The sequence below is a fragment of the Oncorhynchus kisutch genome, linkage group LG5, assembly GCF_002021735.2.
Source record: "Oncorhynchus kisutch isolate 150728-3 linkage group LG5, Okis_V2, whole genome shotgun sequence".
Classification (NCBI taxonomy): Eukaryota; Metazoa; Chordata; class Actinopteri; order Salmoniformes; family Salmonidae; genus Oncorhynchus; species Oncorhynchus kisutch.
In genome coordinates, this window is record NC_034178.2 from 25,529,721 (window position 1) to 25,552,302 (window position 22,582).

General features: G+C 43.1%; 1 protein-coding gene across 2 annotated transcripts in view; it reads left to right on the forward strand.

Annotated features, from left to right (window-relative positions):
* Positions 1-22,582, forward strand: part of LOC109890139 (rho GTPase-activating protein 40) — a 41,680-nt gene that overhangs the window by 9,598 nt on the left and 9,500 nt on the right. The window contains exons 1-9 of one of the 2 annotated variants that reach the window (XM_020482095.2): positions 3,925-4,202; positions 6,663-6,904; positions 7,301-7,575; positions 13,947-14,052; positions 14,997-15,154; positions 18,740-18,905; positions 19,055-19,146; positions 19,283-19,360; positions 19,552-19,711. In XM_020482095.2, the coding sequence (XP_020337684.1) occupies positions 4,045-4,202; positions 6,663-6,904; positions 7,301-7,575; positions 13,947-14,052; positions 14,997-15,154; positions 18,740-18,905; positions 19,055-19,146; positions 19,283-19,360; positions 19,552-19,711 (1,435 nt within the window). In that variant the 5' untranslated portion in view covers positions 3,925-4,044. Of the gene's footprint in view, positions 1-3,924; positions 4,203-6,662; positions 6,905-7,300; positions 7,576-13,946; positions 14,053-14,996; positions 15,155-18,739; positions 18,906-19,054; positions 19,147-19,282; positions 19,361-19,551; positions 19,712-22,582 lie in introns of those variants that run through there. The other variant, XM_031824724.1, reaches the window with a different exon arrangement.

The window sequence follows — 22,582 nt, forward strand, 5'->3', positions numbered from 1 at the left end:
TGGATGCAAAAACATTGAATACATTTCTACTCTATATCTGACATGGTACAGGTGTCTTTTTTTAAGCCCATAATCATGTGTGTGGGGTGTACTTTTGTTTCAAAGTATATTTGTTTAAGACCCAAGAAACACTCTGCGTGACCCTGATTTAACCCCCTGCCATAAAAGTAACCTACTGTCCATACCAAACACAATTTATCATACTAACTTGAGTGTCCCGGGATTTACATTTACTATGTTACGTCTATCATACTAAATGGATTGGCATGGATTTTTGTAAAATACAATATGTTTTGCTCTGAGACCAGGCTGCGTTGGTTAGACTCAGCTAGGCATGCTGCCCACAATCCGCAGCCCCCTATCCCAGTAACCATCAGCCCGGCCTTCTCCTTTCCTGTCTCAGGATGCGACGGACAGCGTGACGTCCCACTAACACAGTGAGACCAATGAAACGGTCCCTGTCCTAACTTCCTTGCTGACTGTAATGTGTTTACGGCCTGAGGCGATTACAAGGAAGCAGCTTGCAGAGTGGAGCGAGTGGGGAAGGCCGGGGGGCAGCTGCTGTTTCCTATACTACTACGCTGCAGCAGGCAGCGTTAGCAGCAACAATCACAGCCTGCCTGGGGTAGAAAGGGAGATAGGCAGGATGCCATTGTGGAGAAGTGGCTCCCGGGCCAGGCAGCAAGGCTCCGAAAAAGCTAATGGACCACCCAGACCCAAGGCCAGGTAGGCTTATACTTGGCCCTTATAGGCCCTAACCTCAACTCAACTCTGGGTTTATGGGACTGTGCAGCTGGATTATGTAAATTAACTCTCTTCACTCCTTACTGGACATGTAATTGACTGAGATACAGTGTTGTCATATAGAATTCTGAATTAATGGATTACTTCTACCAATGCTCTTATTTTTACTCGGAAGCACAATACATTGTGTGCTGGGTATAGACAAACAGTTCTGAGTACTAATTGATTGATAATGAGTTATGTTGTCAATTTTACAACCGATCAGAGTACTAACCAGATCACTTTCTTCACTGAGCCTTTCTTTCCTTTCTTCTTCCCTCCCATGTACTGTGGTGATCACCCGTTGAAAGAAAGTCTCTATCCCAGGTCTCTGCATTCGTCTGGGTACCGTTTAAAAAAAAAAAATACATTTGGGAGATGACAAGAGTGGAATGTTATAGCTGAATAGAAACTCCAACCAGGCTAGGTCTGCATGACTTAACTGTTGAATTCTCTAGTACATAAGAGGATTCCAAAGGAATTCAGCTGTTAGGATTAAGAATGTGGCCTAGTAGTCTCTAGTCTGTCAGTGATGAGACAACCGAGTAGATTACTTCATTACTTGACTTGGTAGCCATTGGGTTACTCTGGGTTGTGACAGTATTAACTAGGCTTAAAGTCCATGTTGCAGATCATGGACCTTATCAGATATTTATGTAGTTGGTGCAATACATTTTCAAATTCACATGGGTTCTAACTATAACAATTATTTGTTAGTTTACAATTTATTTTCTGCACATATAAAAACCATGAAGACTGCCGGAAAGCCCCGAACGCAGGATCGTCATTTTCTATGACTCACACAGTATAGGAATATATTGCCTGTAGCCTTATGTACATAGTAAACTGTAAATGACACTTCCCTTTTTATATAGATTTGTTTGTGCTTTTGTATGGATTGTTCTCCAATATTCACAACATATTGCTACAATTACAGCCTTTATAGAAAGTTCATTCTCTCCACTCTCTCCCCGGTTTTAGCTTGCGGCTATCACTGTCTAACTGGCTAGGTTAAGGATAGATAGTTACTAGTCCATACCGGTGACAAACTTAGCGATGCTATCGACATGTGGCAGTACACAAAAAAACCTCTCTCACTTACAGTGTATTGCAAGAAATAGCCATACATTCATTCAGAAATGGAGGAAGAGGATAGCTAGCTCTAGCAAGCTAACATTATCTGCTGCCTCTTCAAGAAGATCCAAAAATAAACAAAATCAAAATCCACAATCAAACCCCTCCAAAGAAAGCGGATCAGGGATTGGCGATCAGATCCATAGCCAAAGCATCGCATTTCAGTTTAGCCTCCACTCGGCAGGCCATACAGCAAACTCCCCCAGAGCCACAGAGCAACCCAATTACCTCCACACGCAGTCCCCACAAACACCTTGAAATTGACTCTTTCCCATAGGCTTGTGTTATCTATGACAACATCAGCAGTTAGCTACCAACAGCTGGCAGACATGTTTACATTTGGTGAGTTTTATCTGTGTTATTCAGATGGAAGACATGAGCCAAATGCGGTAGCTCTATACCTTACTAACATTAGCATAGAGGTAGCAAGCTCGCTACCGATCTCTTTCACTTACCAGGTTCACTGAAATCTCATGGGAATATTCCTGTGGTTGTAAACATTGTGTGGGACTTCCTACGGACAGTTCTGCTCTGAGCTGATTGTATTTATTTTCAAATGCTTCAAGACTGGTTTTCTGACAACAACAAAAAACAAAGCCTAATAATATCCTTTTTCATACCTTTCAAGAAACTACTCTAATAGGGTGACCTGACTATGAAAGCATATGTAATATGAATACTTGTGTCACCACTTTCCCGCTTCTGTACAATAGGCTGTAAGTTCCATTAAATGTTGAATCAAAATGTAAGCATATCAGCCTGAACTGCTTATACTACTGTAAGCATTTATCTGATATCAATATTGAAGATAATGTCAAGCTTACATTTGACATACAATGAGGAGAATTTTGATATCAAGCTTGTCTGTTGTTGATAGCCTCAAAACAACACGACCCCCCCCCCACCCCCCCTTCACCTGATTTAGCCTGTCTGTTCTGTTGACATCATCTCCTGAAAAAATGGTGTTGTCGGGAGGGGAGAAGGTGAAAGAGGGAGAGAGAGTGAAAGAGAGTAGATGAGATAGGGAGGATGAGGTTCATTAGCAGATAATGCTGGCAGGCCTGTTCACCTGGCTTTCTCAACCATGTCACCTTACACAGGTATGGAGACTATTAATAACCAGGCATTTACCTTCAGGGAATGACGATGTCACTCCAGCTATCTTCCTCATGTTGATTTATTGGATTGAGTGTTGTGAATACGCAATTACATGACATTTACATTTTTGTGTTAGCAGTTTGCTATATCAGCTACAGCAAACCAATTTATGGTTTGTGTGAATGTGGATGGTAAAAAGGAATGATTCGATTTTTATGTATCAATTTAGTGGCAGGGCTACTAGTGTCTGATCTTGAGAGGTCTAATCAGGGTGGGGAATTCACTTTTTGGTCCAACAGTTGCAGCCAAATGTTTTTCAGAAAATAAATAAAGAATGAAGATAAATCACAGAAAACAAGGTACCCCATCCTGCTTTCACCACTCTAGCATTGAGGTTCTCTCTTCCAGAGCTGACACTCTCTCACACACACACACACGTATGCTTTTTAATGCTCTCAAATGCTCTGGGGAACCACCCACCAATGTGGCTGGTAAGAATATATATTATACAAGCCAATGCCAAAATCTACCAGCATTTCCCACCTTGGGCCTAATTATCTTGTGAAATGTCAACGTCAGCTTTGGTGCACTGACATTGTCTTAGTTAGAGTTGATTTGTGACGAGGGTTTGCTTTGGACTTCGACTGGCGGGAGCTGCAATGTGTGTTTCTGTGAAAGTTGTGTGTGTGCTTTGTGGGCGGGGGTGTTGCTAATCCCCTTTGGCTCTTGATGTGTGGCAGTGTAGGAGCCAGGACTACAGGGTTAGGGTGTGTCCCCAGAGGGAGGGGACAGCTAGCTAGGTGTTGATGACTGATGTGTCGTGGAGGCGTAGCCACCATCGCTCACACATTCCTCCTCCTTCAGTCACCCCACATACCTCTAACTCTACATGCACTTGGCCAGCAAAAGCCCTGGAGCACTGACCAATTTTTGATTTGAGCGGAAACTGAAGATTGATTGCTATCCTATTCGAAGACTGGTAAAAGCCAGTTGATTCTGCTGTTGGAGACATTTGTTGAGTGGGAGGACATGGGAGGCAGAAAGGAAGTAGTGAGCAGGCTCGCTCCTATGTCCAACTCTTCCAGGCAGTTTCTACCTCACACGCCGCTAAACAGACTCAGGCTCCGACTGACCCGCAGCCCCCTCAGTAGTTTGCGATCCAAATCAAGCTCCCAAGTTACCAACAGGTATGTATGCTTCTGGAGCTGCTGCCTGCTCAGTTAGGGTAGAATCTTAGCTTGAGATCACATGCTTTACTCAGACTTTGAGTAAATCATGATGTCAATTCTTGAGTAATGGGGCACTTTTACATACTATATGCCCACTCCATGGCACAGTACTGTCTCACTATCAACACGGGTTTCAATTAATCAACAGTAGTTTCCTTATGGTTGGCTGACTGACTGTGGAAGCAGAATGTGTTTGTTGCTGATGATGTTTGTTAGCCTATTTTGTCTGTAGGACTTAGTTCTGTGGGGCATCATGTGCTGTGCGTGTTCCACAGGTTGTAGCAGGTTCAGCCTATTTTAGGAGGGCACAGATGGAGAGGGAATGGGCTGTGTGTGTACTGCAGATGTTCTGTGGTAAGAGCAGGTCTGATTCTGTTCATATGATTTTGTGTGGAAGGTTATCTGAGCATTAATAGTCAGGCTTACAAAGTTGTGAGGGAAAATACCAGATATTATTTGTTCTCTGTTGTGATTTGAGGAACTTAACCTTTCTATTGTATGCCAGAGAAATAGTGTAGGATGCAAAAAAAGAAGAAGAAGAATGATGGAATCAGAAATTGTCCACAAAATGAAAATGTGTATTTTTTATCCATTCGTTTTGGGACGGTTTTGGGTCTTTCTTTGGGACAACTTGCGAAATATCCTGTTGTAAGAACGGTGAGCCTGTTCTTGGATATCAAGGGATTATCTGTTTATTTCAAAATGATTCTAAGAAGCTTTTTAAAGGGTCACAGAAACTGGCAACACCAGTAAATCCTCCCCTGTACCCTCCCCTGTATACAGGGCCGGGTTAATGCAGGGGCTTACAGGGGCTGAAACGCCTTGGAACAGGCCCGTGGAGGGACCCAAGAGGCAGAAAGAAAATAAGAAAATAATAATAATAATAATCATTAAAAATGGGTGATTGTCATCAATGCAAAAATTGAAGAATTTTAAATAAACAAATCAAAATGGGTTTTTTATCACACTTTTTGGGTTATTGCACGATTCAATATGTGTTATTTCATAGTTTTGACATCTTCACTATTATTCTAAAAGGTCCAAAAATAGTATAAATATAGTAGTATAAAATAAAAACCCTGGAATGAGTAGGTATGTCCAATTTTTTACTGCAACCGCCAATCACAGGAATATTCAGGAGCGCTCTCTCAATGAATGTAGACAGCCTGCTCCTGATGCTGTAGAGAGGAGGTAGGGGGCACACGTGGGTAACTGATTTTTTAAAAATAAGATAAAAACAGCATAATAATTTGACTGGTCAATTGTGTGAGTCAGGGGCTGGGTCAAAAAGTCCCCAAAAATATTTACATAATTTTTATAGTTATATATATTTATCTCAATGTTCAAAATACACCAAAGACCCAAAATGTAGCCACAGAGGATCAATTAAGTGTTAAGTGTTATCAATAGCGCATACAGGTAACTGAATATAACTGAAAATAAAGGAAACCAACTTCAAATCAAATTATATTTGTCACGTGTGCCGAATACAACAGGTGTAGTAGACTTTACCATGTCTTTAAAGGGTTCAGCCTAGGCTACACTGCCAGTACTGTCTGTAAATTACTTGCACACTCCTCAAAATGACTCAAGTGAAAGTCCTAATCCCTTTAAGAATGTACACACACAGTATGTTATCAGTAAGCCATCAAACAGACACGATATCATGCGTAGGAATCTCCGAGATACTTCTTTGCTGACTGGGAAAGTGAGTTTTGACAGAACTGAAATTACACTTCAGTTCTGTGAGTCAACAACTTACTTACAGTGGAGACACAGGTAGACATTCAATGCAGTCATTATGAAGTCGCCTTGGGCCTTGTCCCTGTTTCTCAGTTGACTAGTAATAAGCAATAATAACTACCTGTCAGCTACATTACACTGTACACTTCAACAGCAGCCTGGAACTACTATCACTATTATTAGTCAAGGGATTTCCCTCTGAATCCTATCTAAAGAAAGCTAGTTGAGACCACATATCACCATTGTAGCAAGTACATTTTTCCTGAATAAGTCGGTGCTGGTAGGAAAAGCAAATGTTGTTTTTAAGGGGGGGGGGGGGGGATTCTGGAATTCATATCGATACACATTATGCCATCACAATCAGTGGATGAATTGATCTAAATGAGAGAAAAGCTTGGTTGGAAAGAGCGCCACAGTGACATCTAGGGGTCTCACACAGTATCACGCCTGCGGGACTATTCTTGAGAACAATGGAAATCTGAGTCTTTGTGTCCAGTCCACGCTCTCTCTTCTACTTCCTTCCCTCCCTCCATGCATCCCTCCTCCAGTTTTTTTTTATCTCTCCATCTCTCTGGAATCTGGATCCTCCCTGTCTCTCTCTCACATTTTATTCTCCTCTCTCTGTTTATCTTCTGATATGTTATTATTGTTTCTTCCTGTCTATCTGGTTGTCAGGAGCCCCAGTCCCTCCGAGATGAACGGTAAGCCTTGGGCCAGGCCAAGCTACCAGGACCAAGCTGCAGCTGAACACACACAGGACAAATGTACAGCGTCCCACCAGGAACCACAACAACAGCACCCTGACAAACTGTGCCTGGACTCCTTCTGGAGTGAGGTGGAGACCATACGCAGCCAAGATAGCGGTTACATTGACCTTGACACTGACAGCGCCAGTCGAGACTCCAGACACTCTGAAGGTAAGCACAGAGACACAGGACTAGTGTCAGTCAGTCAATTAATTACCTCCATAGGCCTATTGTTATGATGTAAACAATGAAAATCGGTTGTTATTTGGTTGCCTGTTGTTTTTTTAGCGAGTTGTGCTGTGTTGAACCATGTGTGTCTGCTATACATGGAGCGACAATATTATGTGCAATACTGCAATGTACTCTCCCTCTAAAAAATACAGTTTATTCATTCCTCAGACGGTACATTTGTTATGCTTGGAGCTGCAAGTTGTAGTATAATATGGACAGTCACATAAGCATGCATGGAAGCACGTATGCACACACAGATGCAGACAGGTAAGCACACACGCGTACAGAAGCATGCCGTATGTATAGTCTCTGTCATGAAGCTGTTATGTGTTTCAGAGGGAGAGCAAGAGGAGCAGTGGCTCCAGGATGCAGGTCTGTCCACTCTGATAAGACAGCAGCAGCAGAGACCAGACAGAGACAGAGACCGGGAACAGGACAGGGAAGACCAGGATGTTGACCAGGCCATCCTACTGTCCACTCTGACCCGTACGCAGGCCGCAGCCGTCCAGAGGAGGCTCGATTCCTACACCCTGTCCCTGAGGAAGAGGAGCAAACCCCCACCGCGCGACGTCAGGGACGTCTTTAGCTCATCACCCTCCTCCATCGCTCAGGTCAGACTGACGACTTACTTTCACACTGATATGGTACAGCCTGGAGGCTGTTTTTTTTTTGGGGGGGGGGGGGGGGGGGGGGTACTGGCTCTGTTCAATCAAGGTGCAATCAAACCGCAGCTTTTCTGTTTCCTGTGATAACATGTTTCTGTTTCCTGTGATAACATGATGGATTTACTGTACACGCAGCTGAAACAAAACAAATACACACACATAAAATTCGATGTATTCTTTCAAATCAAATCGTATTTGTCTAATACAGCGGGTGAATTGCTTACTTACAAGCCCGTAACCAATGATGCAGTTTAAAGAATAATAAGTGTTAATAAAAAATGTAAACAACAAATAGTTAAAGAACAGCAGTCAAGTCTCAAGTCCTAAACTTTGAGTTTAGAGTCCTAAACAAGTCATAATGTGCTCTTCACCAAACGTATTACCATTTCATATGTTTAACAAGAGTAATAGTTAGTATATTACATTTAGCCAAATCATGTATGCTTTAAAAAATATCTATATATTTATTACTTTCCAAATAAAACGTTATATTTCCATGGAAATACAGTGCCTTGCGAAAGTATTCGGCCCCCTTGAACTTTGCGACCTTTTGGCACATTTCAGGCTTTAAACATAAAGATATAAAACTGTATTTATTTGTGAAGAATCAACAACAAGTGGGACACAATCATGAAGTGGAACGACATTTATTGGATATTTCAAACTTTTTTAACAAATCAAAAACTGAAAAATTGGGCGTGGAACATTATTCAGCCCCTTTACTTTCAGTGCAGCAAACTCTCTCCAGAAGTTCAGTGAGGATCTCTGAATGATCCAATGTTGACCTAAATGACTAATGATGATAAATACAATCCACCTGTGTGTAATCAAGTCTCCGTATAAATGCACCTGCACTGTGATAGTCTCAGAGGTCCGTTAAAAGCGCAGAGAGCATCATGAAGAACAAGGAACACACCAGGCAGGTCCGAGATACTGTTGTGAAGAAGTTTAAAGCCGGATTTGGATACAAAAAGATTTCCCAAGCTTTAAACATCCCAAGGAGCACTGTGCAAGCGATAATATTGAAATGGAAGGAGTATCAGACCACTGCAAATCTACCAAGACCTGGCCGTCCCTCTAAACTTTCAGCTCATACAAGGAGAAGACTGATCAGAGATGCAGCCAAGAGGCCCATGATCACTCTGGATGAACTGCAGAGATCTACAGCTGAGGTGGGAGACTCTGTCCATAGGACAACAATCAGTTGTATATTGCACAAATCTGGCCTTTATGGAAGAGTGGCAAGAAGAAAGCCATTTCTTAAAGATATCCATAAAAAGTGTTGTTTAAAGTTTGCCACAAGCCACCTGGGAGACACACCAAACATGTGGAAGAAGGTGCTCTGGTCAGATGAAACCAAAATTGAACTTTTTGGCAACAATGCAAAATGTTATGTTTGGCGTAAAAGCAACACAGCTCATCACCCTGAACACACCATCCCCACTGTCAAACATGGTGGTGGCAGCATCATGGTTTGGGCCTGCTTTTCTTCAGCAGGGACAGGGAAGATGGTTAAAATTGATGGGAAGATGGATGGAGCCAAATACAGGACCATTCTGGAAGAAAGACTCCATCAGGTTGCAAAAGACCTGAGACTGGGACGGAGATTTGTCTTCCAACAAGACAATGATCCAAAACATAAAGCAAAATCTACAATGGAATGGTTCAAAAATAAACATATCCAGGTGTTAGAATGGCCAAGTCAAAGTCCAGACCTGAATCCAATCGAGAATCTGTGGAAAGAACTGAAAACTGCTGTTCACAAATGCTCTCCATCCAACCTCACTGAGCTCGAGCTGTTTTGCAAGGAGGAATGGGAAAAAATTTCAGTCTCTCGATGTGCAAAACTGATAGAGACATACCCCAAGCGACTTACAGCTGTAATCGCAGCAAAAGGTGGCGCTACAAAGTATTAACTTAAGGGGGCTGAATAATTTTGCACGCCCAATTTTTCAGTTTTTGATTTGTTAAAAAAGTTTGAAATATCCAATAAATGTCGTTCCACTTCATGATTGTGTCCCACTTGTTGTTGATTCTTCACAAAAAAATACAGTTTTATATCTTTATGTTTGAAGCCTGAAATGTGGCAAAAGGTCGCAAAGTTCAAGGGGGCCGAATACTTTCGCAAGGCACTGTACATGGGTAAACATCAGAAAGATTCCCCCCCCCCCCCCCCTCTGTGACATCGGGGGAGGCGTGGTAGGCTGGGTCGGGTCGTGTGGGGTGGTTGCATCACCTACAACAGCCTTTGCCGTGTAGAATAGAGAATCGAGTACAGATCTATATATTGCATTTCTATCTGGAAAACTGTATCTGCATGCGGTGCCTCAGATGAAATAAGCCAACGTTCTTCATTCATTATCAATGGAGAAAACTGCGGAGGACAGCAGAGAGGGTAATGGTAGGATTTGTGTGAAGCATAAACACAATCAGAGGTTCAAGCACTCACCGTAATCAGCAGGTTAGGAAGAGTACACAACCATTCTAGGAGGCACTCTGCCACAAATGTGCTCATTTGATCTTTTCCAGCTCCAAACAGCGTGGTGGCGAGTCAATCTGCAAGTCTAATCTAGGCAAGCAGTGAGGAGCACACATAACAATACAGGCTCCAGACATCACAAGCCAGCAAAAAGAAACTAATGAAACAAGTTACACACACACAACCTCGTGTGATGGATAGCTGTCGGCTATATTAGCCACGAGTTATCGTTCTTTGTGCAACTTCAAATGTCGAACAAAGTTGGAAATTGTTGCGCCTCCATTTGTAATTTTCTTCCTGCATGTTTTGCAAGTTGCAATCCGTTTGTTGTTGATACAGCGTCGTCTTTATATCCGAAAATAATAATTTTGGGTATCATTCCAAGGGCTCCATCTGAGTTCACCCACCCATTGTGCACTGCCACGCACAATTTGATTGGCTGCTGTCTGATTCAAACTGTAATCAGTTAAATGAAGAGTTGATGCACTGCACACTTTTTTTAATAGCATAATTTTTTATATTTTGGCTTGGGGAGGGTATCAAGTCAGGTCTAGTCATAAGGCTCAAGTCCATGTCAAGTCACGAGTCATTGGTGTTAAAGTCAAAGTCGAGTTGCAAGACATTATATTTGTGACTCGAATCCAAGTCATGTGACTCGAGTCCACACCTCTGGCTTGGACCATGTTAGTTTGATGGTGATGTGGACACCAAGGACCTTGAAGCTCTCAACCTGCTCCACTACAGCTCCGTCGATGAGAATGGGGGCGTGCTCGGTCCTCCTTTTCCTGTAGTCCACAATCATCTCCTTTGTCTTGGTCACATTGAGGGAGAGGTTGTTGTCCTTGCACCACATGGTCAGGTCTCTGACCTCCTCCCTATAGGTTGTCTCGTCGTTGTCGGTGATCAGGCCTACCACTGTTGTGTCGTCTGAAAACTTAATGATGGTGTTGGCGTCGTGCCTGGCCATGCAGTCATGGCTGAACAGGGAGTACAGGAGGGGGCTGAGCACGCACCCCTGAGAGGCCCCCTTGTTGAGGATCAGCGTGGCAGATGTGTTGTTGCCTACCCTTACCACCTGGGGGTGGCCCGTCAGGAAATCCAGGATCCAGTTGCAGAGGGCAGGTGTTTAGTCCCAGGATGCTTAGTTTATTGATGAGCTTTGAGGACACTATTGTGTTGAACGCTGAGCTGTAGTTAATGAATAGCATTCTCACATAGGTGTTGCTTTTGTCCAGATGGTAAAGGGCAGTGTGGAGTGCAATAGAGATTGCATCTGTAGATCTGTTGGGGCGGTATTCAAATTGGAGTGGGTCTAGAGTTTATGGGATAATGGTGTTGATGTGAGCCATGAACAGCCTTTTAAAGCACTTAATGGCTCCAGACGTGCTACGGGTTGGTAGTCATTTAGGCAGGTTACCTTGGTGTTCTTGGGCACAGGGACTATGGTGGTCTGCTTGAAACAAGGAGAAGGCTGACAGCACTAATGTCAGGCTGCCGTTGGGAACATTGAGCAAGTCTGAGTGGGAGGCTACAAGTATGTACCATGGGTTTGGTTTCTAACCTGTCATGTTAACTGCTTCTACTAACAGTATTAGTCATTAGTTCAGAATATAATTATAAGTATTAATCTACTGTTTCTAATCTAATTATTACAGACTCAGTCAGGCACAGGTTGAAAATGTTAGTGAAGACACTTGTCAATTGGTCAGCGTATGCTCGGAGTAATCCATCTGGCCCTGCGGCCTTGTGAATGTTGACAGGTCTTTCTCACATTGGCTACAGAGAGCGTAATCACACAGTTGTCCGCATGCTTCAGTGGTGCTTGCCTCGAAGTGAGCATATAAGTAATTTAGCTCATCTGGCAAGCTTGTGTCACTGGGCAGCTCGTGGCTCTGCTTCCCTTTGTAGTCTGTAATAGTTTGCAAGTCCTGCCACACCCAATGAGCATCGTAGCCAGTGTAGCACGGTTCAATCTTAGTCCTGCATTGACGCTTTGCCTGCTTGATGGTTTGTCTGAGGGCATAGTGGAATGTCTTATAAGCCTCCGGGTTAGAGCTCCTTGAAAGCGGCAGCTCTACCCTTTAGCCCGGTGTGGATGTTGCTTGTAATCCATGGCATCTGGTTGGGGTATGTACGTATGGTCACTGTGGGGACGATATCATCGATTCACTTATTGATGAAGCCAGTGACTGATGTGATGTACTCCTCAATGCCATCGGAAGGATGCCAGAACATATTCCACTCTGTGCTAGCAAAACATTCTTGTAGCTTAGCATCTTTGTCATCTGACCACATCTTTATTGACCGAGTCACTGGTGCTTCCTGATTTGGTTTTTACTTGTAAGCAGGAATCAGGAGAATATAATTATGGTCAGATCTGCCAGATGGAGGGTGAGGGAGAGCTTTGTACGTATCTCTAGAGTTTGTTTTTCCCTCTGGTTGAACGTTTTACATGCTGGTGGAAATGAGGTAAAACGGATTAAGTTTCCCTGCAGTAAAGTCCCCGGCCACTAGGAGCGCCGCCTCTAGGTGAGCATTTTCCTGTTTGCTTATGGCCTTATACAGCTCAGTGAGTGGGGACTTAGTGCCAGCATCGGTTTGGGGTGGTAAATAGACAGCTACGAAAAATATAGTGGAAAACTTTCTTGGTAAATAGTGTGGTCTACAGCTTATCATGAGATACTCTACCTCGGGCGAGCATAACCTCGAGACTTCCTTAATATTAGATTTAGTTTACCAGCTGTTGTTTACAAATATACACAGACCGCCACCCCTTGTATTACCGGAGGCAGCTGTTCTATCTTGTCAATACAGCGTAAAACCGGCCAGCTGTATTTTATCCATGTCGTCGTTCATCCACGACTCGGTGAAAAATAAGATATTACAGTTTTTAATGTCCCGTTGGTAGGATATTCGTGATCGTAGCTCGTCTATTTTATTTTCCAATGATTGTACGTTGGCTAATAGGACTGATGGTAGATTACCCACTAGCCGTTGGATCCTTACAAGGCACCCCGACCTACGTCCCTGATATCTCCGTCTCTTTCTCCTGCGAATGATGGGGATGTTGGCCTTGTCGGTTGTCTGAAGTCAATCCTTTGCATCCGACTCGTTAAAGAAAAAAATCTTTGTCCAGTACAAGGTGAGTAGTCGTTGTCCTGATATCCAGAAGCTATTTTCGGTCATAAGAGACGGTGGCAGAAACATTATGTGCAAAATAAGTTACAAATAACGTGAAAACATACACACAATAGCACATTTGATTAAGAGCCCGTAAAACGGCAGCCACCTCCACCTGCGCCATACAATCAGTCTTTTATTCTTTGATTTTGCACCAGCAGCCACTGCTGAGTCAAGTAGACATCAGCAAAGATGAAAAAAATGCAAAACACCTTAGAGAATCTCTTTTGTTAAATAGTCTAATTAATTCATTCCACTGGTGTCCATTCTCAAAGGAGCTGAACAGTTGTAACTGACTCTATTAAGAAAGACAGTTGACCTATCAGAATAAAAGGAAATCACGTCTCTGAGCGGCCCCGAGATGGGAGTGGAACTGCTGTTCCTCTGATCATATCAGTTATTTAACACTAGAAAACACCTCTTCTCTCGCCCTACTTCTATTCATCTGACAGTGAAATTATGCAAAAGGACAACTAGGACCACAATGGAAATAAGTGTTGTTTAATGCTTTCATGTGTTATCCTCTCTGGGATTGGTATTTTCTTAAAGTGTAGGCCACAATCGTATATAAAAATAACAACATCAAATCAGATCAACTGTTACAGTAGCTTTTCAACCCCATTGTTTCTGATTGATGCCTTCTATCCTCCCCATGCAGACGCCTCTACCAGAGTCTCAAGACCCTGAGCCTATAGAACCTAGCGCATCTATATCATCTATACCAGAGGACAGCATGGAGACTATCACCAAGACCCTACGACAAGGTATCAGCTAGCTCCACATTTCTACTCCACATCCTCTGTTCTGATTGGTTCAGATGAATCCTGAACTCTCTCTCCCTAGACCAGCTGGCCTTGCTAGCCATAATAAACTCAACTTAATTTAAGATCACCTTTGGGATCAGCATGCACTGAGCGAACATTTACTTGTGTTGTATTACCTGAGGTAGCTCCAGTATGCTAACCATTATGACTACTATGAGGCACACTATTAGGGCGACAGGTAGTCCAGCGGTTAGAGCGTTAGGTCTAAAACTGAAAGGTTGCTGGTTCGAATACCCGAGCTGACAAGGTGAAACATTTGTCGTTGTACCCTTGATCGTGGCACTTGACCCTAATTTGCTCCAGAGACGCCGTACTATTATGGCTGACCCTGTGAAACAACACATTTTACTGTCATATTGAATCCAGTTTTATTGGTCACATCCACCGAATACAGCAGGTGTAGTAGACCTTTGCCTGAAATGCTTACTTACAAGCCCTTAACCAACAATGCAGTTTTTAAGAAAAATAGGAGTTAAGAAAATATTTACTAAATATACTAAAGTAAAAAATAAATAAGTAACACAATACAATAACGAGGCTTTATACAGAGTGTACCGGTACCGAGTCAATGTGGGGTTACAGGTTAGTTGAGGTAAAATGTACATGTAGGTAGGAGTAAAGTGAGATAATAAACAGCGAGTAGCAGCAGCTTAAAAAAAGGGGGGGGGGGGTCAATGCAGATAGTCTGGGTAGCCATGTGATTAACTGTTCAGCAGTCTTATGGGTAGGGGATAGAAGCTGCTAAGGAGCCTTTTGGACCTAGACTTGGCGTTCTGGTACCGCTTGCCGTGCGGTAGCAGAGAGAACAGTCTGTGACAATAAACATCATTTTTAAATATTTTTGTACACATTCATTAACACATCAACATGTGTATGTTTGCCAGAGGTCAGCTTGGCACAGCAGCATGGAGGAGATCCTAAAGAGGATGTCTTCATCACAGACGTGGCGTACTGTGAACAGGCGGCCATCTTGTTGAAACAGGCCATGCTGCCACAGATACAGAACAACGGCCGGATGAGGAAGGAGGACGGCACACTGCCTGTAAGAGTGTCTCTCTCTCTCTCTCTCTCTCTCTCCCCCCCACCCCCCCCCGTACCGTATGTTAGATAACAGTGTTAGGAAATTATAGAATGAATTATTTAGTATAAGACAAAGAAAGTACATCTTCACTTCTAGTACATGTTTGTCTTTCTCACGTAGAGCGTGAAGAAAATCACAGTGAGACACCTCACTCATAATATTATATAACCAGGGTTACAGTAAGTAACCTTAAGTTATATTTCAATTACTTGTTCGTTACTATTGGGATATAAACAACTCCCTTAGTGTTCATAAAATCTCCGAAGCCAAGTCTACCCTCAGAAGTTCCGACACTAAGCTCCATGTGCGTTAATGAGTGACGCAGTGACGTTGTCAGTAGACATGCCTCATTACAGACCTTTTGAACAGAGACACCTTTGAGCAATGCCCATGATGCAGCCATACCTCTGGTGGAGTGAGCCCTCGGGATCTCCGAAGGTGGTAAACCCTTGCTATTCTATGCCACTATAATAGCCTTCACTATCCAATTGGATAAACGCCAGAGAGAAATGGGTCTCCCTGCGTGGGGAGGTGCCCAAGAGACAGTGCTGATCGCTCTTTTGTAGGGCTCTCGTCCTGTCCATCTACAGTTGAAGTCGGAAGTTTACATGCACCTTAGCCAACTACATTTAAACTCAGTTTTTCACAATTCCTGACATTTCATAATTTAAGTAAGGATCACCACTTTATTTTAAGAATGTGAAATGTCAGAATAATAGTAGAGAGAATGATGTCTTTCATCACATTCCCAGTGGGTCAGGAGTTTACATACACTCAATTAATATTTGGAAGCATTGCCTTTAAATCACTTTTCACATCAAAGTACGTTCATCTCTAAGAGACAGAACACGTCTCCTTCCTGAGCGGTATGACAGCTGCATGGTCCCATGGTGTTTATACTTGGGAACTATTGTTTTGTACAGATGAATGTGGTACCTTCAGGTGTTTGGAAATTGCTCCCAAGGATGAACCAGACTTGTGGAGGACTACAATTTTTTTTCTGAGGTCTTGGATGATTCTTTAGATTTATTTTTCTTCTTTTGATTTTCCCATGATGTCAAGCAAAGAGGCACTGAGTTTGAAGGTAGACCTTGAAATATATCAACAGGTACATCTCCAAATGACTCAAATTATGTCAATTAGCCTATCAGAAGCTGTTCCAAGCTGTTTAAAGGCACAGTCAACTTAGTGTATGTAAACTTCTGACCCACTGGAATTGTGATACTGTGAATTATAAGTGAAATAATCTGTCTGTAAACAATTGTTGGAAATATTACTTGTGTCATGCACAAAGTAGATGTCCTAACCGACATGCCAAAACTATAGTTTGTTAACAAGAAATTTGTGGAGTGGTTTAAAAACGAGTTTTAATGACACCGACCTAAGTGTATGTAAACTTCCGACTTCAACTGTAGAGGTGGAGGTGGAAATGGTGAAAGAGGTGGAAATGTTCTTCCTCCATGGAGGAGAAGAGTGGTGGATGAAAGGTCAACAGCTCTAAAGTGAGTCGATTATAAGCACAACTGACTTCAGGCACAAAAGCGGGGTTAGGTTGTAATGTAACCTTGTATAAGCCTGGGGCAAAGCACAGACACGAGTGGTGGGCTGACAATGCGTGCAGCTCTCCTACCCACTTGTAATGGCTAATAGTAATGTGGATTTAAAGGAGAGAAATCAAATTTACAAGGAATTCCAGCGGCTCGAACGGCGGCTGTGAAATGGCCTCAAGCATAACAAAAAGATACCAGGATGGATACCAGCTGTTGTGTATTAGACGTAGGCGACACCCGACCTTCATAAAACATCAGATCAGGGAGAGATGGCAGCCAAATACACCTTTACAATGAAAAAAAAAGCTTTTTCATCATCCAAAAGGTCCTGTAAAAAGCAGAGTACGTCTGGAATGGAGCAAAATAAATGGAATTCTTAGTTTTTTCCCCATGGGGCCTGGGTCTGCGGGGTATACAGAAGTTCAAAGGCTTCACCCTCCTTCTTACAGATGTCACATTTCTGAAGCATGTAAGTGACAGATGGAACAAACAGTAAACAGCGGGCACAAACGATTGGTCACTGCCTGGGGGATAGGGCTCTAGAAAATCAGCAGCAGCCCTCTTCTGATAGTGGGCGAGGGAAAAATCTGTCTTCTTCATGAGAGGGGGCAGGGCCAGGCACCATGTGAGCTGTGCCCTAATCCTCTCTGCCGCTATGGACAGGCCCCTAAGACGGTCTGGTTGCACCCTCTGGCGGCTTTTATGGAGAGGCGCTCCCTATAGAAATCACACGTCTCTGTACCCCTTGGCAAGGGGGAAAAATAGCATTATATTTCTGGAGGTGAAGTGTTGTAAGCATGGTGTGGGAACAGTGCTTGATGGCGACTGAATTTTACCTGTCCAGCTTTGGCTTGAACACAAAGTGCATGGACTCAATCGTGTCCTAGGACATTCTAGTGCTGAACTGCCTGGACGACTGGCTGGTGTGTGCTCAATCAAGAAAGCAAGCTACAGCAGACACAAAGATAATCTTGATGCTCATTCAAGACCTGTGCCTCACCCTAAACAGGGAGAAGACCTGTAGATCGACTCAACTCTTATGAGAGCATGTCTACCTCAGGTGAGATTGGAGAAGATACAGGCCTACATAGACTGTTTCCGGCTTGGACAAGCCGTGTCCGTATTAGAGTGCCAGAAGATACTTGGCCTACTCACGTCAGCTTCTCTGTTGATTCCGCTGGGCCTTCTTCACATCAGGCCACTCCAGCGATGGTTCCAATATCACCATCTATACCAGAGACGACACAGACATTGTCAGCGACAAATGCATGTGTGAGGACTCTGTTGAAATGGCACTCTCACTCCTCCTACCTGTTGGAGGGAGTAACACTGAACAGAGTTCACCACAGGGATCTTGTGTGCACCGATGACTTGCTAGCAGGTTGGGGGGCAGTCTTCAGAGGTATGGCAGCGAGCGGACTCTGGAGCTCCACATGGAGTGGCAGTGTGCTGGAGCTCAGGACAGTTCGCCTGTCACCCCTGCCCTTCTTGGAGGGGAATTGTAATTTTTTTATTTAACCTTTATTAACTAGGCAAGTCAGTTAAGAACACATTTTTATTTACAATGACGGCCTACACCGGCCAAACCCGTACGACGCAGGGCCAATTATGCGCCGCCCTATGGGACTCCCAATCACCGCCGGTTGTGATACAGCCTGGATTCGAACCAGGGTGTCTGTAGTGACGCCTCAAGCACGGAGATGCAGTGCCTCAGACCACTGCACCACTCGGGAGCCCATGTCCTGATCAGATCAGACAACACCACGGTAATGGCGTATATCAATCACCGGGGGGGGGGGGATCTTCCTGAGACTCCTCCCCTACGAGGCATTACCCGTAGTGAGACACAGAAGGAGCAATTGAAATGGAACACGTTAAGTAAACACACAAGGCCAACAATATCTTTGTTTTCATTATTTGAGTTATAGGCACACACAAACTGTTGTTTCTGATCCCTTGCTTATATTATCCTCCCCCCCCCCCCCCTCACATACAGAGGATGACCTGCCCTCAGTGTCGTCTGGGTGTGACTCGTATCCATGACCTGTCCAATCAGGACATGAAGAAAGTTCGTCAGCTGGCCCTCATCGAAATGACAGCGCTCTGCGACCTGCTGGAGCTCGACGTGAAGAGACACAAAACCTGCAAGAGGAAGATACTAGGTATGTGAACTCTCTGTAACATGACATGAACGCATGCACACCACATGCCTCTTCTGTCTCTGCTGCTAAACGCATGTGTCAAGCCCTAGGAGAATGCAAAGTTGTATAGGATTGCTATGCTAACCTTTCTCTCGCTCTCTCATTCAAAGAGAGCGCCTTGTATGGGGTCCCCTTGGCCATGCTGTTGGAGAATGATCAGAAAATCAATCCCACTGCCACCACTCCTCTCATCCTGCAGGCGGTAAGCTAAACAGCTCTAGTTAACATTATCCCATTTCTAATATCTACTGTATATTGAAAACCTGTGCAAGAGCATGATGACCTACATGATTACTGCTCTTCTTAGGTCTAGTTCTATTTCTCTCTCTCCTCTACAGCTGCTCTCTTTCCTGGAGAAGAGCGGAGTAGACTCAGAAGGCATCCTGCGGGTTCCAGGCTCTCAGTCCAGAATCAAGGTGAGATCATTTCAGAATGAACAGACACTTTTTTCCCCCACAATCATTCACATCCTCCCTGTCCCTTTCTTGGCCATGGCATATTCTGAGTATATGGAAGGGAGGAATATGACTGAGAAAATAGCACACAGAACTATACCTAATTGTTTACTGAATCTTGTCTGTTTTTTTCCCGTGTTTTTTTAAATTAGAAGTTGCAGCAGGATCTGGAGCAGAACTTCTACAGTGGAGGATTCAGTTGGGAAGAGGTCAGCCCCAACGATGCTGCAGCGCTAGTGAAGAAGTTTATTCGAGAGCTGCCTTCTCCACTGCTCACCACAGAGCACCTCAACGCGTTCAGCGCTGTCAGGGGTGAGCCAGAGCAACAACAAACCATACACCAGCTTGTTCATCTCATGCAAGGAATTTCATACACGGCATCAACTCCATGTGCACCAAGACATGTGCTGATTCAGAGGTCACCCGTTAGTCAGAGTAACACAGGCCTTCACAGACCTGCGTACTGTGCAAATAGCATGGCAACGTGTCTGAGTGTCATTACTGTATCGCTAGCAGAATATAACCCTGCATGCTCAGTCACGCAACCCGTAGTGTGCATGGTCATAACTATCTAAGCCCGAAGCATAATTACCTAAGTCTTTACTACTGTATCGATAGCGGAATATAAAAACGCTTCTCTTTTTTGTACTTGGTACTTAAAGGTCTAAGAGAAGATAAACAACTTAATAGCCTTTAAGATGTTCTAATGGAATGTGCTAATAATGCAATCGCTTCCTGTACCATTTAATGTCAACAAAGAAATGATGTAATGATAGACTACCATAATAAATAACGATCTGATTGATGATGACTAGCTCGGCCTTTAGCTTGTGAGGTGAATCTTTATCATTTTTAGACACCTCTTTGTCTGCAGATCAGATCATTGTTGAGCTAAAGGAGAGGAAATTATAGTTCAGATCTATTTATTTTAAAAAAATATTTATATATATATTTATATATATATATATATATATATATATATATATATATATATATATATATATATATATATACAGTACCAGTCAAAATGTGGACACACCTGCTCATTCCAGGGTTTTTCTTCATTGTTTTACTATTGTTTACATTGTATGTATGTAATAACACATATCATGTAGTAACCAAAAAAGTGTTGCTGATGTGTTCCGTTCGAATTGGACCGATCTACACATTTTCTCTCTGAGAAATTGAGTTAATTTAGTCTGATTGTCATAAGGTTCCATGACTTTGTCCACACACAGGGCATCTCAACACACAAAATACATTTAGATGATTTTCATTACATTTTGGGTGTTTTATTTCACTTTATTTATTTAACACCTTAGGTGTTCCAGGTCCAAAATGACTGGTCATTAGAAATGAATGGGTGAGACTACAATTAGTGTATAAAATTGAGTTCAGGCAGATGCCCATTCATCAGATGGACACACTTCCTCTCCCAGACCCCCACATGCATGTGTGTTTGAGCATACATACATACACACACACACACACACACACACACACACACACACACACACACACACACACACACACACACACACACACACACACACACACACACACACACACCTCATTCCACTTCTTGGCTTCCTTTGGCAACCCCCACAGGAACCTTTCCCCAATAGAATCTTTCCCCCACGGGAACCACACCTGCTGGCATTGTCACAAACAATCTCAACATTGTTTCAATAATATATAGAACTTTTCTCACAGCTCTGGTATATAAAGCTTTTTTGAGGCCTTGCTCACAATTCATTCTGTGGCAGCACAATGACCAAACAATATATTGTATGTGAGGCTCTTGATCATATCTTTTGATCATGACAATGGTGAGGAGGAGATTGTCCTTGTTAAACTTTGACACAAAATAGTCTGTGATAAATAGCACTGTGTTTCATCTGAGTACTTGTTATAGTCAAAATAATCCATACATTATGCAGTTTTTTTTACTCAAAAACGAGTTGTATGAGCTCAGGTCAATAAGGCCTACAGGCCATAAATTGCAAATAGAAGTTGTAAAAAAACTTGTAATGTTCACAAGAACTTAAGTTGATAAAAAGATCTAACACAATATTAGGTGATAATATATTTATTATTATGGATTTATAATCAGCTATAATGGGACAGTGACTTATTAAGAATATTTGAGATTTGAGATTCTTCAAAGTAGCCACCCTTTGCTTTGATGACCGCTTTGCACACTCTTGGCATTCTCTCAACCAGCTTCATGAGGTAGTCACCTGGAATGCATTTCAATAAACAGGTGTGCCTTTTTGTGGAATTTCTTTCCTTCTTAATGCGTTTGAGCCAATCAGTTGTGTTGTGACAAGGCAAGGGTGGTATATAGAAGACAGCCCTATTTGATTAAAGGCCAAGTCCATATTATGGCAAAGAGAATAAGCAAAGACAAACGACAGCCCATCATTAGTTTAAGACATGAAGGTCAGTCAATTTGGAACATTTCAAGAACTTGGAAAGTTTCTTCAAGTGCAGTCGCAAAAACCATCAAGCGCTATGATGAAACTGGCTCTCATGAGGACCGTCACAGGAAGGAAAGACCGAGAGTTACCTCTGCTGCAGAGGATATGTTCATTACAGTTAACTGCACCTCAGATTGCAGCCCAAATAAATGCTTCACAGAGTTCAAGTAACAGACACGTCTCAACATCAACTGTTCAGAGGAGACTGCGTGAATCAGGCCTTCATGGTCGAATTGCTGCAAAGCCAAGAAACACAAGCAATGGACATTAGACCAGTGCAAATCTGTCCAAATTTGAGATTTTTGGTTCCAACCGCCATGTCTTTGTGAGACGCAGAGTAGGTTAATGGATTATTTCTGCATGTGTGGTTTCCACTGTGAAGCACGGAGAAGATGTGGGGGTGCTTTGCTGGTGACATTGTCTGTGATTTTTCTAGAATTGAAGGCACACTTAACCAGCATGGCTACCACAGCATTCTGCAGTGATACGCCATCCCATCTGGTTTGGGCTTAGTGGGACTATCATTTGTTTTTCAACAGGACAATGACCCAAAACACACCTCCAGGTTGTGTAAGGACTATTTGACCAAGAAGGAGAGTGATGGAGTGCTGTATCAGATGACCTGGCCTCCACAATCACCTGACCTCAACCGAATTGAGATGGTTTGGGATAAGTTGGACCGCACAGTGAAGGATAAGCAGTC